The 20,542-nt window shown below is 43.7% G+C and overlaps 9 protein-coding genes across 12 annotated transcripts in view; 6 read left to right on the top strand and 3 right to left on the bottom strand.

Annotated features, from left to right (window-relative positions):
* Positions 1-97: 97 nt before the first annotated feature.
* LOC108630669 (uncharacterized) lies at positions 98-2,466 on the top strand. The gene is made up of 4 exons (XM_018034088.2): positions 98-890; positions 979-1,309; positions 1,761-1,966; positions 2,044-2,466. The coding sequence occupies exons 1-4, from the start codon at positions 364-366 to the stop codon at positions 2,264-2,266; spliced, it is 1,287 nt and encodes a 428-aa protein (XP_017889577.1). The 5' UTR covers positions 98-363; the 3' UTR covers positions 2,267-2,466.
* On the bottom strand, positions 1,386-6,226 carry mor (SWI/SNF- related protein mor). The gene is made up of 7 exons (XM_018034085.2): positions 6,065-6,226; positions 5,622-5,741; positions 5,434-5,547; positions 3,414-5,361; positions 3,036-3,343; positions 2,524-2,976; positions 1,386-1,964 (listed from the first exon to the last, which is right to left on the bottom strand). Exons 1-6 carry the CDS (start codon positions 6,179-6,181, stop codon positions 2,527-2,529), a joined length of 3,057 nt encoding a protein of 1,018 aa, XP_017889574.1. The 5' UTR covers positions 6,182-6,226; the 3' UTR covers positions 1,386-1,964; positions 2,524-2,526.
* A 317-nt stretch (positions 6,227-6,543) lies between these two features.
* Positions 6,544-7,025, top strand: LOC108630673 (uncharacterized). Its single transcript, XM_018034092.2, has one exon. The coding sequence runs from the start codon at positions 6,565-6,567 to the stop codon at positions 6,967-6,969; it is 405 nt and encodes a 134-aa protein (XP_017889581.1). The 5' UTR covers positions 6,544-6,564; the 3' UTR covers positions 6,970-7,025.
* On the top strand, positions 6,977-8,602 carry LOC108630670 (methyltransferase-like protein 25). Its single transcript, XM_018034089.2, has 4 exons — positions 6,977-7,628; positions 7,693-8,044; positions 8,108-8,205; positions 8,264-8,602. The coding sequence occupies exons 1-4, from the start codon at positions 7,071-7,073 to the stop codon at positions 8,495-8,497; spliced, it is 1,242 nt and encodes a 413-aa protein (XP_017889578.1). The 5' UTR covers positions 6,977-7,070; the 3' UTR covers positions 8,498-8,602.
* LOC108630671 (cell division cycle-associated protein 7) lies at positions 8,534-10,904 on the bottom strand. Its single transcript, XM_018034090.2, has 3 exons — positions 9,906-10,904; positions 9,053-9,820; positions 8,534-8,823 (listed from the first exon to the last, which is right to left on the bottom strand). The coding sequence occupies exons 1-3, from the start codon at positions 9,960-9,962 to the stop codon at positions 8,668-8,670; spliced, it is 981 nt and encodes a 326-aa protein (XP_017889579.1). The 5' UTR covers positions 9,963-10,904; the 3' UTR covers positions 8,534-8,667.
* A 556-nt stretch (positions 10,905-11,460) lies between these two features.
* On the top strand, positions 11,461-13,011 carry LOC113465048 (ornithine aminotransferase, mitochondrial). Its single transcript, XM_026818353.1, has 4 exons — positions 11,461-11,545; positions 11,604-11,905; positions 11,967-12,297; positions 12,360-13,011. Exons 1-4 carry the CDS (start codon positions 11,489-11,491, stop codon positions 12,951-12,953), a joined length of 1,284 nt encoding a protein of 427 aa, XP_026674154.1. The 5' UTR covers positions 11,461-11,488; the 3' UTR covers positions 12,954-13,011.
* A 941-nt stretch (positions 13,012-13,952) lies between these two features.
* On the top strand, positions 13,953-15,551 carry LOC108630530 (ornithine aminotransferase, mitochondrial). The gene is made up of 5 exons (XM_026818355.1): positions 13,953-14,328; positions 14,442-14,746; positions 14,816-15,016; positions 15,086-15,311; positions 15,385-15,551. Exons 1-5 carry the CDS (start codon positions 13,953-13,955, stop codon positions 15,549-15,551), a joined length of 1,275 nt encoding a protein of 424 aa, XP_026674156.1.
* LOC108630668 (zinc finger protein 2 homolog) lies at positions 14,368-18,046 on the bottom strand. Its single transcript, XM_018034087.2, has 3 exons — positions 17,762-18,046; positions 17,565-17,690; positions 14,368-17,269 (listed from the first exon to the last, which is right to left on the bottom strand). The coding sequence occupies exons 1-3, from the start codon at positions 17,912-17,914 to the stop codon at positions 15,653-15,655; spliced, it is 1,896 nt and encodes a 631-aa protein (XP_017889576.1). The 5' UTR covers positions 17,915-18,046; the 3' UTR covers positions 14,368-15,652.
* A 363-nt stretch (positions 18,047-18,409) lies between these two features.
* The window catches only part of shg (DE-cadherin), a 44,148-nt gene continuing 42,015 nt past the window's right edge, over positions 18,410-20,542 (top strand). For 3 of the 4 annotated variants that reach the window (XM_018034359.2, XM_026818348.1, XM_026818350.1), the window contains exon 1: positions 18,410-20,135. The gene's annotated coding sequence lies outside the window, so the exon portion shown is untranslated. The remainder of the gene's footprint in view (positions 20,136-20,542) is intronic. The other variant, XM_026818349.1, reaches the window with a different exon arrangement.

The following is a 20,542-nucleotide window of genomic DNA, read 5'->3' as shown; positions in this document are numbered from 1 at the left end:
TAGTTATTCTTTCCCCAAACCGTCCTTACATGCGTGCACAAGAATATCAATCAATTTGATATTCATAGAATAGAAATTACATGCGTGATGTATGTCCTTGTCCCCCTAACTAGGGTAGTTACGACTAATAAATTAAGTTGTACGGCAGTGGGGGCTACTATTCTCTCGTCAGTCAAATACTTATTTCCTGCATCGGGCAGCTTAATATCGTAACTCACCCATCCACGTTCAAAAGCTAAACCGTTGCGATACCTATCGCTTTAAAAAATCTTGTTAGCATACGAGAGACTTTTCGTATAAAAGCGCGTACTTCTCCGTTTCGGTGACGCGTTTAAAAATCGCAACTTGTATCCTTATCGTTAGATGACGATGGATGAAGAGGCAGACGTGCGTCTTACGTTGGAATATGTGCGCGAATTGATAAAGAAAGACGAACCCGATGTGGAGATAGACACTTTGGAGGAAGAGCCCGGCTCGGGAAGAGGTGATAATTACACGTCTATGCTGTATCGTGTTCGAGCGAAAGGCCGGAAACTAACGAAAACTGGTGAATGGGCAAATTGCGAGCGTGTGATCATTTATAAGGTTCTACCACTATCGAGAGAAAATCGCGAGGCTTATAAAAGTGAGCTATTGTTTAAAAACGAAGTAGCATTCTATACGAATGTGTGGCCCGCTTTGAATCAATTACAAGCGGACGGTAAAAATGTCTTTCGCGGTGTCGCGAAGATATACGTTGCGCGCCTCGATCTGATCGCTATGGAGGATCTACGAGAAAAGGGCTACGTAATGGTAGATAGAAGAAAAGGACTGCAGCTGGATCATTTGAAGCGAGTGCTGAAAGTATTAGCGGGATTTCACGCGCTTAGTTTGACTCTGAGGAAGACTAGGCAAGTCGCATAGCTTTTTCTCTTTCACCTCTATATTTCTGTTATTATGATATTCATCTCTCAATTTCAATCTACATGTATACACAAGGCCGGAAGAATTTGAAAGACTCACGGATCCCAATGGCCAAGGCGTGCAAGAATGTCTGTTTCGAATGGAGAACGAGGATTGGTATCGTCAGTACTATCACGTCGGTACTAATAACGCGATCAGGATGGTATCCGATGGTCTGCCTCCTCAAATGGAACACAAGAGAACCGAAGTAATGGACAAGCTACAAGCGTTTCTTAACAAACATGAATTTTTCCGTACTATGACCGAAATAGCAGCCACGCAAGGACCTCTCACCGTGTTCTGTCACGGTGATTGCTGGACTAATAACATTCTGTTTAAAGATGTCTCGAATGGAGAGGACGAAGAAGTAAGTACTCTTTCACCATACCAATTACCTTAGACAAACTACTATTATATTAAAATAAAAGTTACTCAAACCCAACTACCAAAGTAGCTCCATTCGGCTTTTAATAAGCGTCACACTTACACTTAATATTTGTTCGTACAAATAAATTATACTTCTCCATTGTCGATGTAAAATCGGGAACCTCATATAAATTCTATTCCTATACACGGATATATACATACCTCCATTTATTAAAATTACTTAAAAAAAAATCGAAGCACAGACATAAGTATAGTGTAAAAATATTTGTCTTAGTTTTTTTTACTTCGTTCACGAAGTAACGGGTACACACGAATATGAATGTCGGTCGGATGTGGCATCGGTTAGAATCAGTCCAGGGAATAGAAATAGAAAGTATTCCAAATTTAATCGGAACAAACCTTAAGTTACCCTTAACGCTACGGCTTTACAGGATATCTATTTAGTTGACTTTCAACTATCTCGGGTTGGTTCACTCGCCCTCGATCTTGCCAACCTGTTGTACTGCTGCGCCAGCGGAGAGATTAGACGCGTGCACATGGAGCAGCTTCTTCAGCACTATCATTTCCATCTAATGTCGTCGTTATGCACGCTTAATCCAAAACAGGCGCCGAAGGATCCGTCTGTCATGTGGGAACTGTAAGTCATATCATCCATACTTTAATTCTGTTAATGATCACGCCACTCTCCCGAATCATTTTACGTTTCGTTTACAGACTGAACGAAGAGATGCGACGTTGCGGACGATTCGGCCTGGGTCTCGCGGTCGACATACTACCGATCAGTACTTGCGAAAGCGAAGAAGCTCCTGATTTGTACGAAACCCCGGAAATCAGCGATAAGAATAAGGCTTTGCGAGCACCACCGCGCGGTGGTGCCGAATGTTCCCAGCTCATGACTGATATAGTTTTGGATCTCCTTGACAATCATGCTTTATAAGTTAATAATAGCATGTATACGCGTAAAGCATAAGAAATCATGAAACATGAGTATTTTTAAAGGATCTTTCTTACGACGTTACGAAATAAATTACACTATCATAATATGACCGATATGAAACTATATAAATCAGGAGGCATATAAGAAAAATTCGCCGAGCTCGATCGAAGAAAGACAAATAAAACGAATATTATCCTACAGAGGTACTGTTACCCCTACCGATCGAGGACCTATGAACACAATGAAATAAAACTCACGGTTTATGCCTGCTGTGGGGGAGTGTTCGACGATGGTTGTTGGGCAGGTGGTTGCGGACTCGGTGGTTGCTGTTGTTGCTGCTGTTGCGCGGCAGGCTGCCACGTAGTATGCTGATTCTGTTGCTGCTGCTGCTGCTCTTGCGCGAAACGTTGACGCGCTTGTTGCATCGCTCGAAATTCCGCGGCCTTCAATTGTTCCAAATGGAACTGTTGCCTTTCGGTGATAAGCTGCTGCCGTTGATACTCGAGACCTTCTCGTTCCCGTTCCATCGTCGTTTCTAGCTCCTCGAAATGGCGTAATTTGATCTCCAGTTTCTTCATTTGCGTTTCCACGAGTAGAGCTACCAACGATTTGATCTTGCGCTCTTCCACGGCCGCCAAGTGTTTAGCTTTGACTGCGGCCGCCGCTAGTGCCGCAGCAGCTGCCGATTGAAGTTGAGCATCTCGAACGACCTGTTCATTTTTTTAATCATAAGAACCCGAAAATAAGTAATTAGAAACGATAGACTCACCTTATCCTTCTTTTCTTTCGCTTCAATGTTCTCAGTATCGGCGGTCGACTTAGCGTCTTCTTCGGGTTCTTTTAATTCTTCTTCTTTCTTACTAATATCCATCTGACTTTGATCCACTTCGGACGATTCTTTGGGCTTCTCTGGCTCCTCTTTCTTTGTTTCTATCGGAGTTGTTGTCTGCGGAGATGTGGCCGAAGTGGTTGGTGCAGTACCAGTGCTCGTGGGTGCCGGCGTGTCATCAGGTGGTTCGGGTGGTCCCGTACCAGCTATGCCGGATTGTGCCAATCCTGCAGCTGGATCGAATTTGCCTAGCCGATTGAAAAACAATTATTACCATAAACTTGGTCGGTAGAGCTATGCACGATCCGAATTAATTACCATCGGAATTTGCGCTGGCTTGGACATTTCTTAAATGCTGATCCAGTAAAGCCGCCGGTACTTGATCTTTGATCGCTGCAAACTCTTCCATAGCAGCTTTGGCAGCGCTTGCCGCGACTCTGGGATCAACGACGGAAGCTAAAAATGCTACGGTGCTCATAACTGGATTGCCAGCTTTGGAGAACGGTATTGGTTGGTAAGCCAACGGGCCTAAACCTTCTGGCCCGCCTTCCTCCAAGTACGGATCTTCTATCGGTAGCCGCAAGAAATGCAATATACATTCGTCCTGTGTTCTCGAGCCGACGTGCTCGCAGACTTTGTTCCAGTCGTCTTTGTGCAATTCCAATCCCTCCAGCAGTAAAAGCGTTTCTTGTTCGGTCCAGTCGCGAGTAGCGCCGGCAGCTTGTTTATTTTTCAAGACTGCCGGCTTCCTAGAATACTGATCGATCTTCAATCCGAAATTGGCCATGCCACCGACGGAAGGCTTTTCCTCTGGTCCCACCGTGGCTGATTTCTTCTCCAGATCGAGCAGCGTTTTCGCGGCTGAAGGCTGCGGCGTTTTCGGGGGATTCGGATTGACCGGGGCTAATCCCGACGGTGTATCCGATAACACGTGGAAATGCGATGTCGGAGGAGGTCCCATTGGCGTTGGCCTCGACTCCGCGTCTACTTGGTAATTGATGAGTCCCCACTGTTCTAAGAACGCGTGCACGCGCATAATTGCGCACACATCGCCAGCCAGATTACGTCTACAAGCGGTCGATGTGATATACTCCGTTGGATTCAGTCTATAGGTGTCGATCATAAAGTTTCTGTAGGCGAGATAGATCTCAGGCGTCTTCGATTTATTTTTACCGTTAAAGAACTCCGAGAGAGCTCTCTTCTCGATGGTATGAATCGAATTATAATCGAACCAAGCAGAATAACTGGGAACCACGATATGATGCGTTTGCTCGGTAACGTTGTCTTCCGGTTCGTCGCCTTTATTTCCTTCTCCTCTTTCTTTACTTGTATCACGTTCCTCCCTGTCTTGGGTACTCTGCGAACTGCCCTTATCTTCCATCGGTTCATCTAAATCTGCCATGTTACCGGATTTTAACGGCTGTAGTTCGTTATCCTGTTTCTTACTACCCGTCGTCGTTAAAGTGGTACCGCTCGTTGGAACGTTGCCCTGGCCCGTAACCGGTGGATTCGTAGGAGCCGCGACTACCTCTACGATCCGCGGTTCCGCCGGTGGATCTTCCATTCCTTGAGTAAGATCGTCTTCTTCTTCTCCCCCGCCGCGCGATTTCTTCGGTGTTGCCAGCGACGAGGAGGACGAAGTACTTTGGATTCCCGACGGTGCCCTCGCGCTCTTACGTTTCCCCGGCTTCGGCGACGGACTGGGAGATCGTTTCCTTTTTGGTTTGGTCTTCGCTGTAGGCGGAGGATGGGACGGTTGCGCCATCAGGTCTTCCACCGAGAGCCGGTATTTGTGTATCTTCTTCTGACCGTTCTCGTCTATCTCGTAATCCTCTTCGTTCATCCACTCGTTGTACTGATCTAAATCCAACGCCCACGTCGCCGACACTTTGTACACAGGTTTCGAGTTCGCATTCGCGAGCGTGCCTTCCGGGAAGTCCCAAGGAAGGTCCAGCGTGGTCCAGGAATCGTAACTATCTGGGAAATAGTACCAATGCAGGAGGACGGACCTCTCTCGCCTCATACAAGGACGCGCATATTCTTCCTCCATAGGATCCACCGATGGATAAATTACGTGCGTTGCATCCGCTTCGTTTTCGGCAATAGTACCCTGATGCCGACGTACAACTTCCTTCACCTTGCCAGCCGTCGATTTATCTACGTCGGATCTTACGTATATGCACGGTATGGTCATACATCGGTTTTGTACAAGGGCTCGTTCAGCCGCCATCAACATTTCCATCGTTCGATCCATACGAGATCCTGACTGAAAATAGACATTTCTCTATATACCTCGCATTCATAATACATTTATACATTGCTTGGGTTGTGTCTTCACCTTTCCAACTGGAAAATCGAATCGACGCCATCCTTGTTCTTGCTTGAAACGATATGCCGTAGCTAGGATATGACACAAGCCACCACCCGGTTTAAAGTCCAAGAAACATTTCATCTAAAAATCACGATTACGTTAAGTAATTGAATATTACGGGAGAGGCAATCAAATGCATTGACTGATATACGTACAGGAAGCCGTGTCATTGGTGGTTTCGACACATTTTTGCCTAAATTGTCTTCTTGAAATTGTAATAATTGCACTATCAATGTAGCCAAGCTTTTATTGGTAGGAGGATCCGTTTGCACGTACTACGAAATAGCAAATAAAGAAAGAAGTTTAAAGCTAATGAAACTATTGTGTCAATACATTTTATAGAAGGCGATCTCTGCTCTTAGACTTCGTATCATAAAATTCAACTTGTGTATGTTACAATGAAAACGAAAGAAGGAATTGTTAATTGATACTACTTATTATCGTCTAGGATAAGAAACAAATTGAAACGTCCGACGAAACAAACGAACAGCGATAGAATTTTTGATGCAACAAGTAAAATGAGAAAGTATTAACAGAGCGGTAGTACAAATTGTCAAACAGTTTCGTATAGACTCAGGCACCAAGCGTTCGGATATACCTTTTTGCAGTTCTTCAACAACCACTGTTTAACGCCGTCGAGCTGCGTCAGGATTTCTTGTGATTCGAAGAACTTCGCGTTCGGTCCACCGTCTTTCTTCGGTTGGAATGAGAGCATCTTTCACGGGATATCGGCTTAAAAAATAGTTAGACACGTTACGAGACGGAACGCCGCGTTTATTGTTTTCCACTGCTATACGCCGCTATGGCGTTTATTTCAAGCTGAAGTTGGCCATGTACTTTCCGATGTCGCGACGTCTTCGATTATGTTTATCAATTCTTTCTTCAAAACCACACTTCGTATTTTCTAAATAATTATTCACGTAATAAAAAAATGAAAAGATATTACTGTTTTCCATTTATTCTTATAACTTTAAACGTGGAAACGAATATTGACTCTGACGATTGGCAAACGTGCGTCACGTAGAAGAACGGACACTCCCGTACTCGTATTAACCATAAAACGAAATAGTTGATTAAAAATCTCATACGCCGGTAGTTATGTCCGACGAAGAGGATACAGATATAAATAAGAAATTCGAAGATTTATTGTTTGCCGAAGAACAAGCTCAACGCGGAGGATACGAAGAAGGTTTTAAGGTTGGCAAAGAGCAGTTGGTAAACGGATTTCATCTCGGATATCACCGAGCCAGTCTCATTGGTGCACAGTTAGGATATTACTGCGGCACCTTGGAACAATATTTATACGGAAATAAGTGCAATTCGGAGAAATGCGTTCATATCGCGAAGCAATTATTACAGGACATTCACAGTTTCCCAAAGTTTAACGACGACACTGTAGATATACTGAAGGCTATGGACGATATTAAATTTAAATATGCCAAGTTTTGTTCGTTAGTAAAAATATGCCCGTCGTATCCGGAAGCAGAGAAGCTTGATTTTTAATCGAGTGCAAAATATTACATCTGACCAAATGCAAAATAAAGCGATATTACTTATAATAAAGTATTATTATTTCCTTGCTTGTGTTGAGAAACTCTATAGTTATGTATGACGAACATTTGAAAGAGATCATTCACTTTACCAACACTTACAGCGATTTAATAAATTGCCATATCGTTGATTTTATTACCAATAATTTATGGGCAACGTGTATACCGGAATCCCTAAGATCAGAGCTTGAGAGAACCGAGTTCAATTGGATTAATTCAATGGGCAACGATGATTATCCTGTATTAAACAATTTCATAAACAAGGCAAAGTCGTTGTCTTTACAATCATGTTCTGTCGAAATAAATTCTAAAGAGTTCGCGAACGTATTACCAGGCATTAATAATTGCAATAAACCCGTTCGTAAAATGGAATTTATAAATGCAAAGAAATCGCACGAAGTAGAATGCCTCGGGGACATCATTGGGACAGTTGCGAAAAAAATGAATAATTTGGTAATAGATGCAGGTGCTGGTAAAGCGTATCTGTCGACGTTCTTAGCAGAGAATCACAACGTTCCTGTTCTTGCCATAGACTCTTCGCAATCTTGTAGCAACGGAGCGATCTGTAGACAGAAGAAGTTAGGAAGGAAACTCGCGTTCTCCCCAAACCTGGTAAGTATTTCAAGTTCGAATTAAATTACAGATGATCTGATACCAATTCGTTTTTTGTTTTTAGGTACGATACGTGGTCGAAGAGATAAATAGTGGAACCGATTACGAAAAAATGGTGAATCAAAATTTTCCTGAGTGGGACATCGATCGAAATCTTCTACTGACTGGTTTACACACATGCGGTTCTCTTACTGATTCGAGTATCAAAACGTTCTTAAGTACAAAGGATATTAGAAGCTTATGTATAGTGCCTTGTTGTTACCATTTGACGAACGAAACGTTTGATCAAAGAATAAGTTTTTCGAAGAATGCTAGAATGCTGGCCCAACAGTCTGTCGAAAGGAGCACAAGAAATACATTTGTACCTTCATCGTTATTTTATAGAGCAATTTTGCAAGTGGTTTTCCATTCCTTAGGTAAACTCCTCTTTTAATTGATTAGCTGTTACCTCGTATCGTACATGTTATATTTTGTTACAGGTATTTATAATGCGAGAGTAGGTCGTGGTGGACCTCTTCACGATTTTGCAAGTTATGCACAATGGGCGTTCTCGAGAATCGGGATGGAGATCGAGAAGGTACAGACCATACAGTCAATAAATAAATAACAGTTGTACTCAGAACCATTTCTTTCAGATACCATCACGGGAGAATTTGACCAACACGTTCGAATTCTATGCACATTTAATGAAGAACTTTCATATATTTCAAATGCTGAGAGTGTACTTGGGTATCGCGTTGGAAGCAGCTATTATGTTAGACAGAATTATATTTTTGCAGAACAGTAATCAATGTTCCAAAGTCGCGATATTACGCTTATTCGATCCTATGCTGTCTCCGAGACGATACGCTGTCGTCGCGGTGAAATAACAGTTCGAAGAAGCAGCTAACTGCGAACAAAAATAATTCTTGAATCTAAGTAGATTTATTGTGTTCATGACTGATGTAATTTGTAAATATATAAACATAAATACTTTCTTGTCTAATATAATAAATATCTTAAACCAAAAACAAACAATGAAATAAAAATGAGCAAACTATTAATCTTCACGTTCGGTAGACTGGAGATAATCCAAAACGGATGAGTATCCTTCTTCTTGTGCAGCATATACCAGTATTCCGGTAGGGGGTAATCCTTCTCTCGTTCTGCATATGCTACAATTGCACAATCCACGACACGGTGGACAAGACCAGGTCTGTAATTTTTGGTCAAAAGTATAGTAGACAAGGAATAAATGTAGACAAATAGATACAGGAGTAGCCATCGAAATCATTGCAACATAGATGATCGAATTCAATTATTTAATACAGCAGTTGATATCTTTCCAAGAAACCTTTGTACAAGTTTCTCGAGAACACTGTTTTGATTGAAATTGCAATAGATTCCGCTGACTATGATAAGTAAATAAAATAAATAAGTCTTACTGGATTCTTCAATGCTTCCACAGCGCTCTCACCGTATCTTGTTCTCAAACACCGACCGCAGAATTGTCCCCGAACTCCGATGCATTCTCCCGAACGGCAGACCGTTTTCGTGTCCAACGTTTTCTGTCTACACTGATGGCAGCTGGTCCCATCAATTTTATCGTATGTCTTATCGCTAAATCTTTCGGCAACATTTTCTAACATTTCGTCTGTGATCTCATCGACCGATGGTATGGTGTTCGGATCATACGGAGCTTTTTTCACTTTCAAAAATGTCTTTTTAGACCTACGGTAGTTATCGTTGTCGTAGTCATCGTCATTATAGTCATCATCGTCATAGTCATCATCGTCATAGTCATCGTCGCTGTCATTGTCCTCATATTCTTCTTCCTCTTCGTCCACATCGCAAACTCCCATTTTCATTAAATCTACTGACCGTTGAGCAGGTTTTGCCCACGGGAATAAAACTCGCAGTTTACGTCCACTTCTGCGAGGTCTCTTCGAATAGTTTTCCTCTTCGTCGTCTTCGTTTTCGTTTGAACCCTTCGCCCTATTCCTAGTGCTATACGTTTTACGTTCTCTGAGATCATAGCGTCTTCTTGAAAGTCTTGTTTCCGGATCTCTTTTTTGTTTCTTTTTCGGTGGTTCATTTTCGAGATCCTCTGAGTCTTCATCTTTAACTACGTCTTTAACTACGTCTATATGTTTAACTTCCAATTCCTTTATTTCCTGTTTCTGCTTCTTGGCATCTTGAAATAATTCGGCAAACTGTAACGTCCAACATAAACAAATGACACATGCTCGCCGGTCGATATCAGGTTAAGATCTATGACAAATATCCAGTGTTACTCACGAAAGCATTCCTCTCGGCTATATTCTTGTTCCGTAGAGTCTCGTAATCTTCGTCCATGTCAACTATTTAACTTCTTACAAGTAAACAGATATCAGAATCAGGAGACCGAACCGCAGCTAGTCGAACGCACCGAATTGCGGGAAACGAATCGCGCATACACGGCATACACGATTTGGCGCGCAAAGTGCTTATATGTGTTCACACAGACGTATGGTCGGCGACCACTGAGAATTGACTGACGGTTCGCTGTATTGTCGGACAGTCGTGCGCTCGTGTGAATACTCGTTAGAACGTTAAATCGTTAAATGCATATCTATACGCGCACACATTCGCACGACTTATTGAATTTCAGGCCAACTCACACGTAGACGAGTTTCAAATAAGATCTTGAATTCAATACTCGTTCCCCGGCAGTTTCAGATGATTTTATATTAAAGTAGTCTCAACCGCTGTTCAACAGTAAAATAATATAAGGAAAATGTTACAATGATCCGTAGGCGATGGAACCGCAACTTCTCGTTTATTGATAAGGTGTCTTGCAGGTGCTTATCATTTTTAAGATTGTATGTTCACGCGTATAACGTGTAAGTAGGGGTCCCGATAAGAGCACCTATTCTTACAGATTTTAATTCACTTTCCACATGATCGTAAAATCTGTGTACGATATTAACAATTTTCATTAATCGTAATACCAAATCAGCTGATTTCGAGGAACTCGTTATCACACACGTAATTGAAATATCATAAAAGTAATCGTTATCGGACTCGATGAGAAGTAGCTCCCAACCGAGAGAGGCTTATCTATTTTCAAGTACAAATAAGCCGGGGATTTTGGACTGGACTACATGCTCTTTTCTTTGCCGATAGCTCGTATAATTATATCATCTTTCTTATCTCCGATACGAGGTATGACGCGACGATGAGTCCGAGGAGCGAGGAAAGCAAACGGCGTAACAAAACTATATAAACACGTGGAAATGCGTTCAGTACTTCTTGTCCCTCCAAATTCAGCTGACCTATAGGAAAATTCTAACGCGAAGAGAAAAACGAGAGGGAGGGAAAGAGTGCATATCCTTTCCGAGCGGATTCTAGCAAATTAGTTCGGTGCAGTCAGTCAGTTAGTTGGTCGCATTCGTATAGCAACGGTAACAAGCGTTTAATTACACAAGGAATCACCAGATATTTCCAAGGTAAAGACTTTAATTAATACTGTAACGCGTCGGTGATAAAGAATGCAATCGCACTCGTTTTCCTCGCGAACTTGAATACACCGATTCTGATAACGGTATATTTTTCTCGTTGTTAAGTAAATTTGCACATTCCTACTTACTGCAAATCGTTTCAGCGAGTGATAAACTCGCGTATGTCTGCATATCGGACATCGACACATTCCTACAGTACCCCCGACTTTTAATATTTTGGCCGCACGTACATACATCTTTTATGTTCGGCCAGAATACAATGAATTGGTTGTACAGTAAATGATTTAATCACAGATTGAAATTCTACAAATAGGTGCATCCGGGAAATCGATCAATAGTAGTTTTTCCATCAGCAAAGATATATTTAGTATCTACCCCGCGATGTTCAAGAAAATCGGAAGTGTGCCTGCAAAGGGATTCCTGCGTCTATTCCGTCAGGTATGTATTCCTGATCAAAGAAATTTATCGATATAACTGTACGTTCTTTTAATCGTAGGGAGAGAATTGCCGAACGATAACGTCGCAAGAGGTTTTCAAACGAGAATCGGAATACGGGGCCCACAATTATCACCCTCTTCCAGTCGCACTATGCAGAGCGGAAGGAGTTTTCATGTGGGACGTTGAGGGTAAACGATACTTCGACTTTTTGAGCGCGTACTCCGCGGTCAATCAAGGCCACTGTCACCCGAGAATTTACAAGGCGCTGATCGATCAAGCGAAAGTTTTAACTCTGACCTCGCGAGCGTTTTACTCGGATGCTCTAGGAGAGTTCGAGGAGTACATCACGAAACTTTTCGGGTAAGCAGGGATCAATCACGGTCTCCCTTTCCTCGCTAAGTTTCTACTTCTGGACTTTCAGCTATGAGAAATGGTTGCCGATGAACACCGGGGTGGAAGGCGGAGAGACCGCGTGCAAACTGGCACGCAGATGGGGCTACGATTCTAAAGGCATACCGCGGTATCAAGCGAAAATCGTCTTCGCGGAGGGCAACTTTTGGGGAAGAACGATGAGCGCGGTTTCTTCCAGCACGGATCCGACTAGCTACGCCGGCTTCGGCCCGTTCATGCCTGGTTTCGAGATCATCCCTTACGACGATCTCCCGGCGCTCCAAAGCGCCTTAGCCGATCCGCACGTTTGCGCTTTCATGGTCGAGCCCATCCAAGGGGAAGCTGGAGTCGTCGTACCAAAGGTATCCCAATTCGCTCGTTCTTTTCTTACCAGTACGTACGTTTAACTCACGTTTCTCTCTAGGACGGATATCTGAAGGGTGTCAGAGAACTGTGCACGAAACACAACGTTTTGTGGATAGCCGACGAAGTACAGACCGGCTTAGCCAGGACTGGAAGACGGTTGGCCGTGGATCACGAGAACGTGAAACCGGACATTCTGATCCTCGGCAAAGCTCTGTCCGGTGGTTTCTACCCAGTGTCCGGTGTCCTTGCGAACGACAACGTGATGCTAACTATAAAGCCCGGAGAGCACGGTTCCACCTACGGTGGCAACCCTCTGGGGTGCAGGGTCGCCCTCGAAGCATTGCGGGTGCTCGAGGAGGAGAAGCTAGCGGAGAACGCTGACAAGCTCGGGAAGATTCTCAGGGAAGAGTTGAGGAAACTTCCAGAGAACGTGGTTACCCTCGTCCGAGGAAAGGGTCTCCTAAACGCGGTCGTTATCAACGAGAAGATCGACGCTATGGACGTATGCTTGAAGATGAAAGAGGAGGGTCTGCTCGCGAAACCGACGCACGGCCATATAATCCGTCTGGCCCCGCCGTTGGTCATCACCGAGACTCAAATACAGGAATGCGCCGATATTATTTCTCGAACGATTGCCAAATACGCAAACTAACACACGTCATCATTTTAACTATCAAGAGATCTGACGAATAAACTTACTTTACAATGTTCTGCTCCTTTTGGTCCTATCCCGTTTATCTTTAACAATGTATGTACAATGAGTCGTTGTTGACAAAGTCGCGTCACTGAAAATGTTCACTGCATCGGAGTTCGAACAGTTTCGTTTCCACGAAACGCGATGGCAATGGAATGAAAACGATCGTGAGAACACATTTCGCCGTCTCACGATTGACAATGAGAAAATACGTTGCACTCGAACCCGTTCCAGTTATCTTCCGCGTGCAACACGACGAGAGAAAAATTACCCGATCAGTTACTCGCGTACCGGTTATTAATAGCCGAACGCGATATCCCGCGATCGATGTTTATTCTGGCGTTCGCCAGACACTGGATATTGACTCGCGATCTACATATAAGACATACGCGTTCATCATGATCATTCAGCATAATGCACGATCGATTTTGCACCGGAACAAAACGAACTGAAACGAGATAAGAGATCGCATCTTTTCCGGATGTTTTTCGCACCGACTAATCCCCCCTTCACCAATCCATCTTATCCTTTCGTTAGATAAGCATCGGGACTATAAATTTCGCGTTCGGATGCACGAACAAACAAAAAACGATATAAAAAAAGGGAAAAGTGTTTGCGTTCGTCTGTAACAGTCAGATCGCTACACGTTATAGCGCACACGTACAGGTACCCGTTGTTTGCCGTTTATCTCCGGTATTAGCGAGCTGGCGCCGTATATAATAAACGATACTTTCGTACTGTAATATTATCAGATACCGTGTCGTTTCGTTGCACCCTGGTATTTATTTTAAAACGCACTGGCGACGCATTGATCGTAAACAACAATCCACGTCTACAACTCCCTACCTTTCCCTGTCGCATTCGATATAAATGTACCACCGAAGAAAGCCGTATTTAGTACGAATCTATATTCGAGCGATCGTTAACCGAATCTGACTGTACGAATTAATAATCGAAATGCATCCGACCGCGAGATCGCGTCTCTTCGTTTTAACGAAAGAGTTCCATTCGAAGAGGTCCCTTAGCTCGCGAGAGTTGATCGAACGCGACGACAAGTTCGGCGGCAGGCACTTCAAGCCTCTCCCAGTTGTACTAACGAGGGGCGAGGGTGTTCATGTGTGGGACGTCGAAGGAAAGCGGTACCTCGATTTTTTAGCCGGTTTTGCCACCGTCAACCAGGGTCACTGCCATCCGCGATTGGTGAAAGTCATGAAGGAACAAGCGGGAAAGCTCGCGCACACGTCCAGAGCTTTTTATTCGGAGCCTCATGGCGCGCTGGGAGAATACCTGACCAAGCTATTAGGCTGGGACAGATTTTTACCGATGAATACCGGTACGGCAACGAGAAAATCGAGAATCATTAAATGATCTCCACTTTCACATTACATTCATTCGTATTATAATATTTCTGGCTAGTGCATGAATGCATCGATGATCTCGTTACAGGCGTCGAAGCCGGAGACACGGCGATTAAAGTTGCTAGACGGTGGGGTTACAGGATTAAGAAGATACCGAAAAACGAGGCTACCGTAGTCTTCGCGAAGAATAATTTCTGTGGACGTTCGATCGCTGCGTTATCCGCTTCCACCGATCCGAACTGTTACACCGATTTCGGGCCTTACGTGCCACGTTTCGACAAAGTACCTTACAACGATCTCAACGCTTTGGAGCAAAAGTTCCGCCAGGACCCGACGATTTGCGCCTTCATGGTGGAACCTATTCAGGGAGAAGCAGGCGTTGTAATACCTAATGTAAGCTACTTTTTATCCGTATGAAATTTGGAATTACAAATTCTATCGTAGTTTATTAATTGATTACAGGACGGATACTTGAAAGGCGTGCGAGATCTTTGTACCAAATATAATGTATTGTGGATCGCTGACGAGGTTCAAACTGGCTTATGCAGAACGGGGAAACGACTTGCAGTCGATCACGAGAATCAACGGCCGGACATTCTTATATTAGGAAAGGCACTGTCCGGAGGGATGTATCCCGTTTCTGGTATTTTAGCGGACAGCCAGGTAAAACTATTATTAATTGAAATAGCCAGTGACACTCAGTCAAAATGTTTCCATTTCATCGACTTTCAGATTATGCTATGCTTGGAAACTGGCTCTCATGGCAGTACCTTCGGCGGAAGTCCGCTTGGAAATAGGGTCGCCTTGGAAGCGGTAAAAGTATTAGAGGAGGAAAACCTCGCGGAAAACGCGAGGGAACTCGGAGAAATTGTACGGAGGGAGTTAGAGAGATTGCCGAAAGAAATAGCGACGGAGTTTCGAGGGCGTGGATTATTGGCCGGCTTGGTGATCAATAAAGGTATTTGTTCTGATCGGAAAGTCGAAGTTCGAGCTCGCGGAACATGAATCACCCGCGTCTGTGGTATTTACAGATTTCGCCGAGGGATGGGATATTTGTTTGAAACTGAAGGAAGCGGGATTGTTAACGAGACCTGCTCATGGACAGATATTGAGAATATCGCCGCCGCTCACGATTACGAAGGAACAACTCGAAGAGGGTCTCGATATATTGACCACCGTTCTCAAAAGTTATAAATGAGCCACGTATCTTTGCCATGTACTGATTTTCATTCTTAATCAAGGAATTCGAGATAAGGAAAACAGGATCAAAGGGAAATAAGTGTTAGGTGAACTATTTAATTAGGCATGGGACTCGTGCCTCTTTAAATGCCTGGTGAGGCTGAACGCTTGCGAGAACAGCTGATCGCACTGATCGCATTTGTACGATTTCGTCCCGTTATGTAATATTAAATGTCTCTTCAAGTGATTGGCCAATTTGAATCGTTTCCCACACAACGGGCACTGATGCTGCCTGACGGTCGCGTGGGACGCCTGATGATTCTTCAGATGGCTCGACTGCGAGAAACGCTTCCCGCACACCTTGCACTCGAACGGTTTTACCTTGGTGTGAATTCGCAGATGCTCCGCGAGATTGCCCTTTTGAACGAAACACTTGTTGCAGTACTCGCACTTGTGCGGTCGCGCGGCTTTGTGAGTTCGCAGGTGAATCTTCAGGTTGTAATTTTGGCTGAACGTTTTGTCGCAGACGTCGCACCGCACCAGACCTTTGCCGGTGTGAAGTCGTTCGTGCGCTTTCAGATTCTTCGACAGACGAAATCGTTTCTTGCAACTGAAGCACTCGAAACTTTTGCCCTCGTCGGAGCCGCCGCCGGTTCGTTTATGGGTTTTCAAGTGCTCCCGCAGATAAGACGGATACGCGAATACTTTGTCGCACAGTTTGCACGGGTGCACGTTCGTTTTCGTGTGGAGCCGTGTGTGCGCGTTCAGCTTGCTCTTCGAGGAGTACGCCTTCTCGCAGTTAGGGCATTTGAAAGGTTGTTGACCGGAGTGCGATAATTTGTGCGTCAGCAACTTCGATTTCTGAGAAAATAACTTGGAGCACGCGTCGCATTTGTACCTCCTCGGTTCCTCCTCGTTCTCGGTTGAACTCTTGTAATTAGGATTCGACCGATACCTATCCGAGATATTCTCTTCGCTGTCGGCGCGTTCAAGACTCTTCGCGAACCTTATCGCGCGGCAATTAGTTAAATTGTAAGTTTCTGAATCGGTCATCGCGTTTTGCATGCGATGAGGACTACCTTCTCTCACGTCCTCTCCTAGATCCATGTTCTCAGGAAAACCTAAGCTTTGCATCTCGTTATTATCGTTCGCCGCAGATCTATGATAAGATAAATTCTGGCTGGAATTCCCAACGGAGTTGATCGATCGTTCGTAGCTTAAATTCTGTGGTATTTGATTCGAATTATCGCATATGTCTATGTTCTCGTTATCGCAGGGTACCGAGACGTTCTCCGTTCTGTGTGCGATGCTGTGACTTATTAATTGGGTTCTATTTGTGAACGTGCGATTGCATAGGGAGCAATGTAAAGCGCAGGCCGCCCGATTAGGGTTCTCCACGTTCGTATTGGCCGGAATCATTTGCATCATGTTCGATCTGATCAAAGGCGATAATTCCGAATGCTGAACGTTTTCATTGGCCAGGTTCGAGCTCAAATGACCCAAGTTCAGATTGAAATACGGATTTTGCGATTCTACTATGTGCATGTGTTGCATCGGTATGTCGTCTTGGACGAACGGTAAATGCAATCTGCTGTGCGCGCATAATTCTTGATAGTTCCCAAATATAGCCCCGCAATCGATACATTTCAACGTTTTATGAGAATAATTCGTCACCGGTACGAAACCCTGATTCTGCTGATACAATTTACACCCAGCGTACGAGCCCAGTCCGGAAACCTATGAATTTTCGCACGCTTGTATTTCCATGTTCCCGCCGAACGGAAGACGACTTTGCAAATTATCTTTCTCTTTAATTAGATCAGCGGTATCGCAGTTTATCACAGAAATTGCAATAAAACAGGGAATGCAAAAGTACGAGAGAATGAAACGAGCTTCGATCCCCATCGATTGACTCGGTCGCTATTGTCGCTTGTTCTTCATTTTTATACTAAACCAGTTTACAGCTTACTATCGTTACATTAAATCTCAGCTCGTAAAAAGTATAGAAGTCGCAAAAACTCTTAACGCTTACCTTTAAAAGAGCCTGCCTCAACGCTCTATCCGCCGCTCGACACTGTTCCCTGTACAGCAACGCGGATTCCGCTCTAGTCACACATCGGTCGCACATTTTTTCTGGGAGACCATCGCCTTGCCACACCTGATGAAACACGCAACACTTTACAAAATCGATCCGTCAGGCACAAATTAAAGCGATCCTTATGTTATTACTTCGAGGCACGAGAGCGATCGGAGTTTAGCAGCGAGAGACGAGCCGGCCGGTCCTACGAACAAACAAACCATTTTGTCGCCGTCTTCTCTCAGACACGTTCGGCATAGCTTGCTGATGTTCTCGCTGTCGATCTCTTTTGTAACGATGAACATTCTCACACTTCGTTAGCCCACAACCCTTTATAGAACGCCACAATTCTCAGATTTTTACGTGAAGACGTGATTCGTACGCGTTCACGACATCGGCCGAGTGAAGCCGCGAAAACAACATGACGGCATAGGTGGGAACGCGCGGTCAGCTGATCTCCGCACTGGAGGGCCATGTTGTTTTTCGTAACGCAACTATACGCGTTCCGACATTTTGTGTGCAGAGAACGACAGATGTCGTTGAGTGATCGAAAATGGAAATTTTGTGTCTGCGCGACTAAGCATCTGCGTAAATACAATAAAATAAATTGAATTTGAACATGCGGATTTGGACAGGGACAGGAGACAGCGGAGACAGCGTCGGAACGAGAGGTAAACGTGGCAAGTATTTACGACGAGATATATTGTAACAAGATTGTCCATATATCCCGTAATCCCATAAGTAAATTAGGGTGGACAGTCGAGCGAAAAGTTTCGATACAAAGTGGCGTAGACAGTCGCGTACGATTTTTATTCGATTATTCTTTGTTGGAAATCTAATATTTCGTATTGGTGTTCGTTCACCGTGAAGTCGGAGAACAAAACTTTTGCATATTCGTCGATCACAGTTTCTGGTTTGATCGCACTGGCTTTCCGTTCCCGCTATGACCAAAATATGTAAAACTGATAACACGACGTAATCGGTCAATTTCTATCCATAATAGTTTCTCCCAGTCTTTTGTGAATGGTACACGACCTAAATCAGGTATTTGAAAGCCTGTTGCGTATACCAACGCATAGATATATACGTAATGTGCCTGCAAGGAACATCTCCCTCCTACCATAATTTTATTCCCCTTTCGTTAATCCTATCATTAATGAAATACACAATTTAATTAATTACGTTGGAATAGAAATTCTGTGAACAATAGCATCGCGACCAAAATACAAGCGATTCAGTAAATCTGTATGCGCGTGATATTCAATAAATAATTCTATTGAATATTATGCACACGTTTCGACGATACTTTCTAAACATGTGTGTTACTACGAAATTTGTTGGTTTGTTGTACATTGTATAGATATTGTACAGTGTACCGATAACCAGAATTAATTGTATGAAGATACATAAAGAAAACAAAGTGACAAAGTGCTCGACAAAGGACGGACGATACAGGAGCAAGTAACCAGCGTGCTGCAAGTTATTAAGAAAGTTCACGCAAGTAATTGCAACAAGACCCGTTAATGGTAGCTTCCCCGGTTCCATCCACGCCCATCTGCGCTCTAATCTTTTCGCGGCTAATGAAAGTCGAAGACACCGGTGCAAACTAGATGACAAAGTACTTATCGAACCTAACGAATGTAGATGGAAAGCAGGACGGAGCAGGCAACGAGGCCCAATTATCCACCAATCGTAATTACAGATTCGGAGAATTCCGCAGCCGGATTAACCCGATCCTTCGTTCGTTCGGTTGTCCGAATGTCGCGAGTCGTTCCACGACCCTTTGGTTAGTCGAAAAACCGACGCTCACGGCTGAGCGTTGTACGTGACTCGTAGAAAATAGGTTTTCGCGAAAGCGGGAGGTCGCGAGCTTCGACCGGCGTCGCCCTTTGGGAATTCGATAATGGGCTTTCGGGTCGATAGATTTGCCGTATCCATCGTTTACCGATTAACCGGGAAATGATCGAAGTTACTGATAAACCGAACGTTTTCGCGGTGAAAACGATTTCGAAAAACGTATCTACCAAACTCAATTGTTCGCGATATACGAGTCAAAGTACGTACGTGAACAGAAGCTTCATTGCTCATGTATTACATCGCGAATTCTCACTATCCGAGCAACCGCATTCCTTCGTTATCAATCTCTGCCTATACGCACCCATTTCGTTATCCCGTACCTCGTTCCTCGATGGTAAACTCAAAGGATTTCATACGCTTCAGTTTCAATTTCGCCAAAGGTTTCCCTTTTTGTTCGTGAATAAAGATTTAGTCGATTGGTACACGCGAGTCTATGGATAGAAAAGGAGACCGCGAAGTTACGACGCGTTCGTGTAAATACAACTGGGAATCGATGAATCCTCGTGGTTTGTTTTACGCCTTGTTACACTCACGAGGAAAAGGTGTGGCCCATTATCGTGTAGCTCGACGCGCTTTAACTTTTTCTTTAAATTATTACTTTCGGCCGAGGTAGTCGACTCGTTTCTTGTCTTCACATTTTTAGGGACACACGCTCAGAATAGACGCAAAGTAAGTATTGTATTCCGTAACTTAATCTTTACTATTTATAATACTAAATATCGTTGGTATACAACAGAAGAAGAACATTGATTCAGTTGTAAGAGAACTTGTTTATTCAAATATACACATTTATCATTTGCATAGTTTAAGGATGTATTGGCTATACGGTCAATCCCAAAAGTTTATGCACTTTAGAAACGCATTTTTTAAAAAGAAATCAGACGTCGGAAGAACATTGCTGATAATAAACAACGAAAAAAAATTTTCGATTTTTCCGAGATTTTTCCAAGGGGTACCCCTTCAATTTCTTCCAAATTTTCGTTTTTGGCCAATAACTCCCAAACCGTTGGACATACGGAAAAATTGTATACGACCTTTCTTATAGAGGAAAGGTCTGATGCAATTTTTCCGTATGT

This window comes from Ceratina calcarata, unplaced genomic scaffold (assembly GCF_001652005.2).
Source record: "Ceratina calcarata isolate Rehan_Ccalc_2016 unplaced genomic scaffold, ASM165200v1 scaffold78.2, whole genome shotgun sequence".
In the NCBI taxonomy this organism is placed as follows: domain Eukaryota; kingdom Metazoa; phylum Arthropoda; class Insecta; order Hymenoptera; family Apidae; genus Ceratina; species Ceratina calcarata.
The sequence above is the reverse complement of the archived record's forward strand: the minus strand, read 5'-3'. Positions and strand labels throughout refer to the sequence as shown.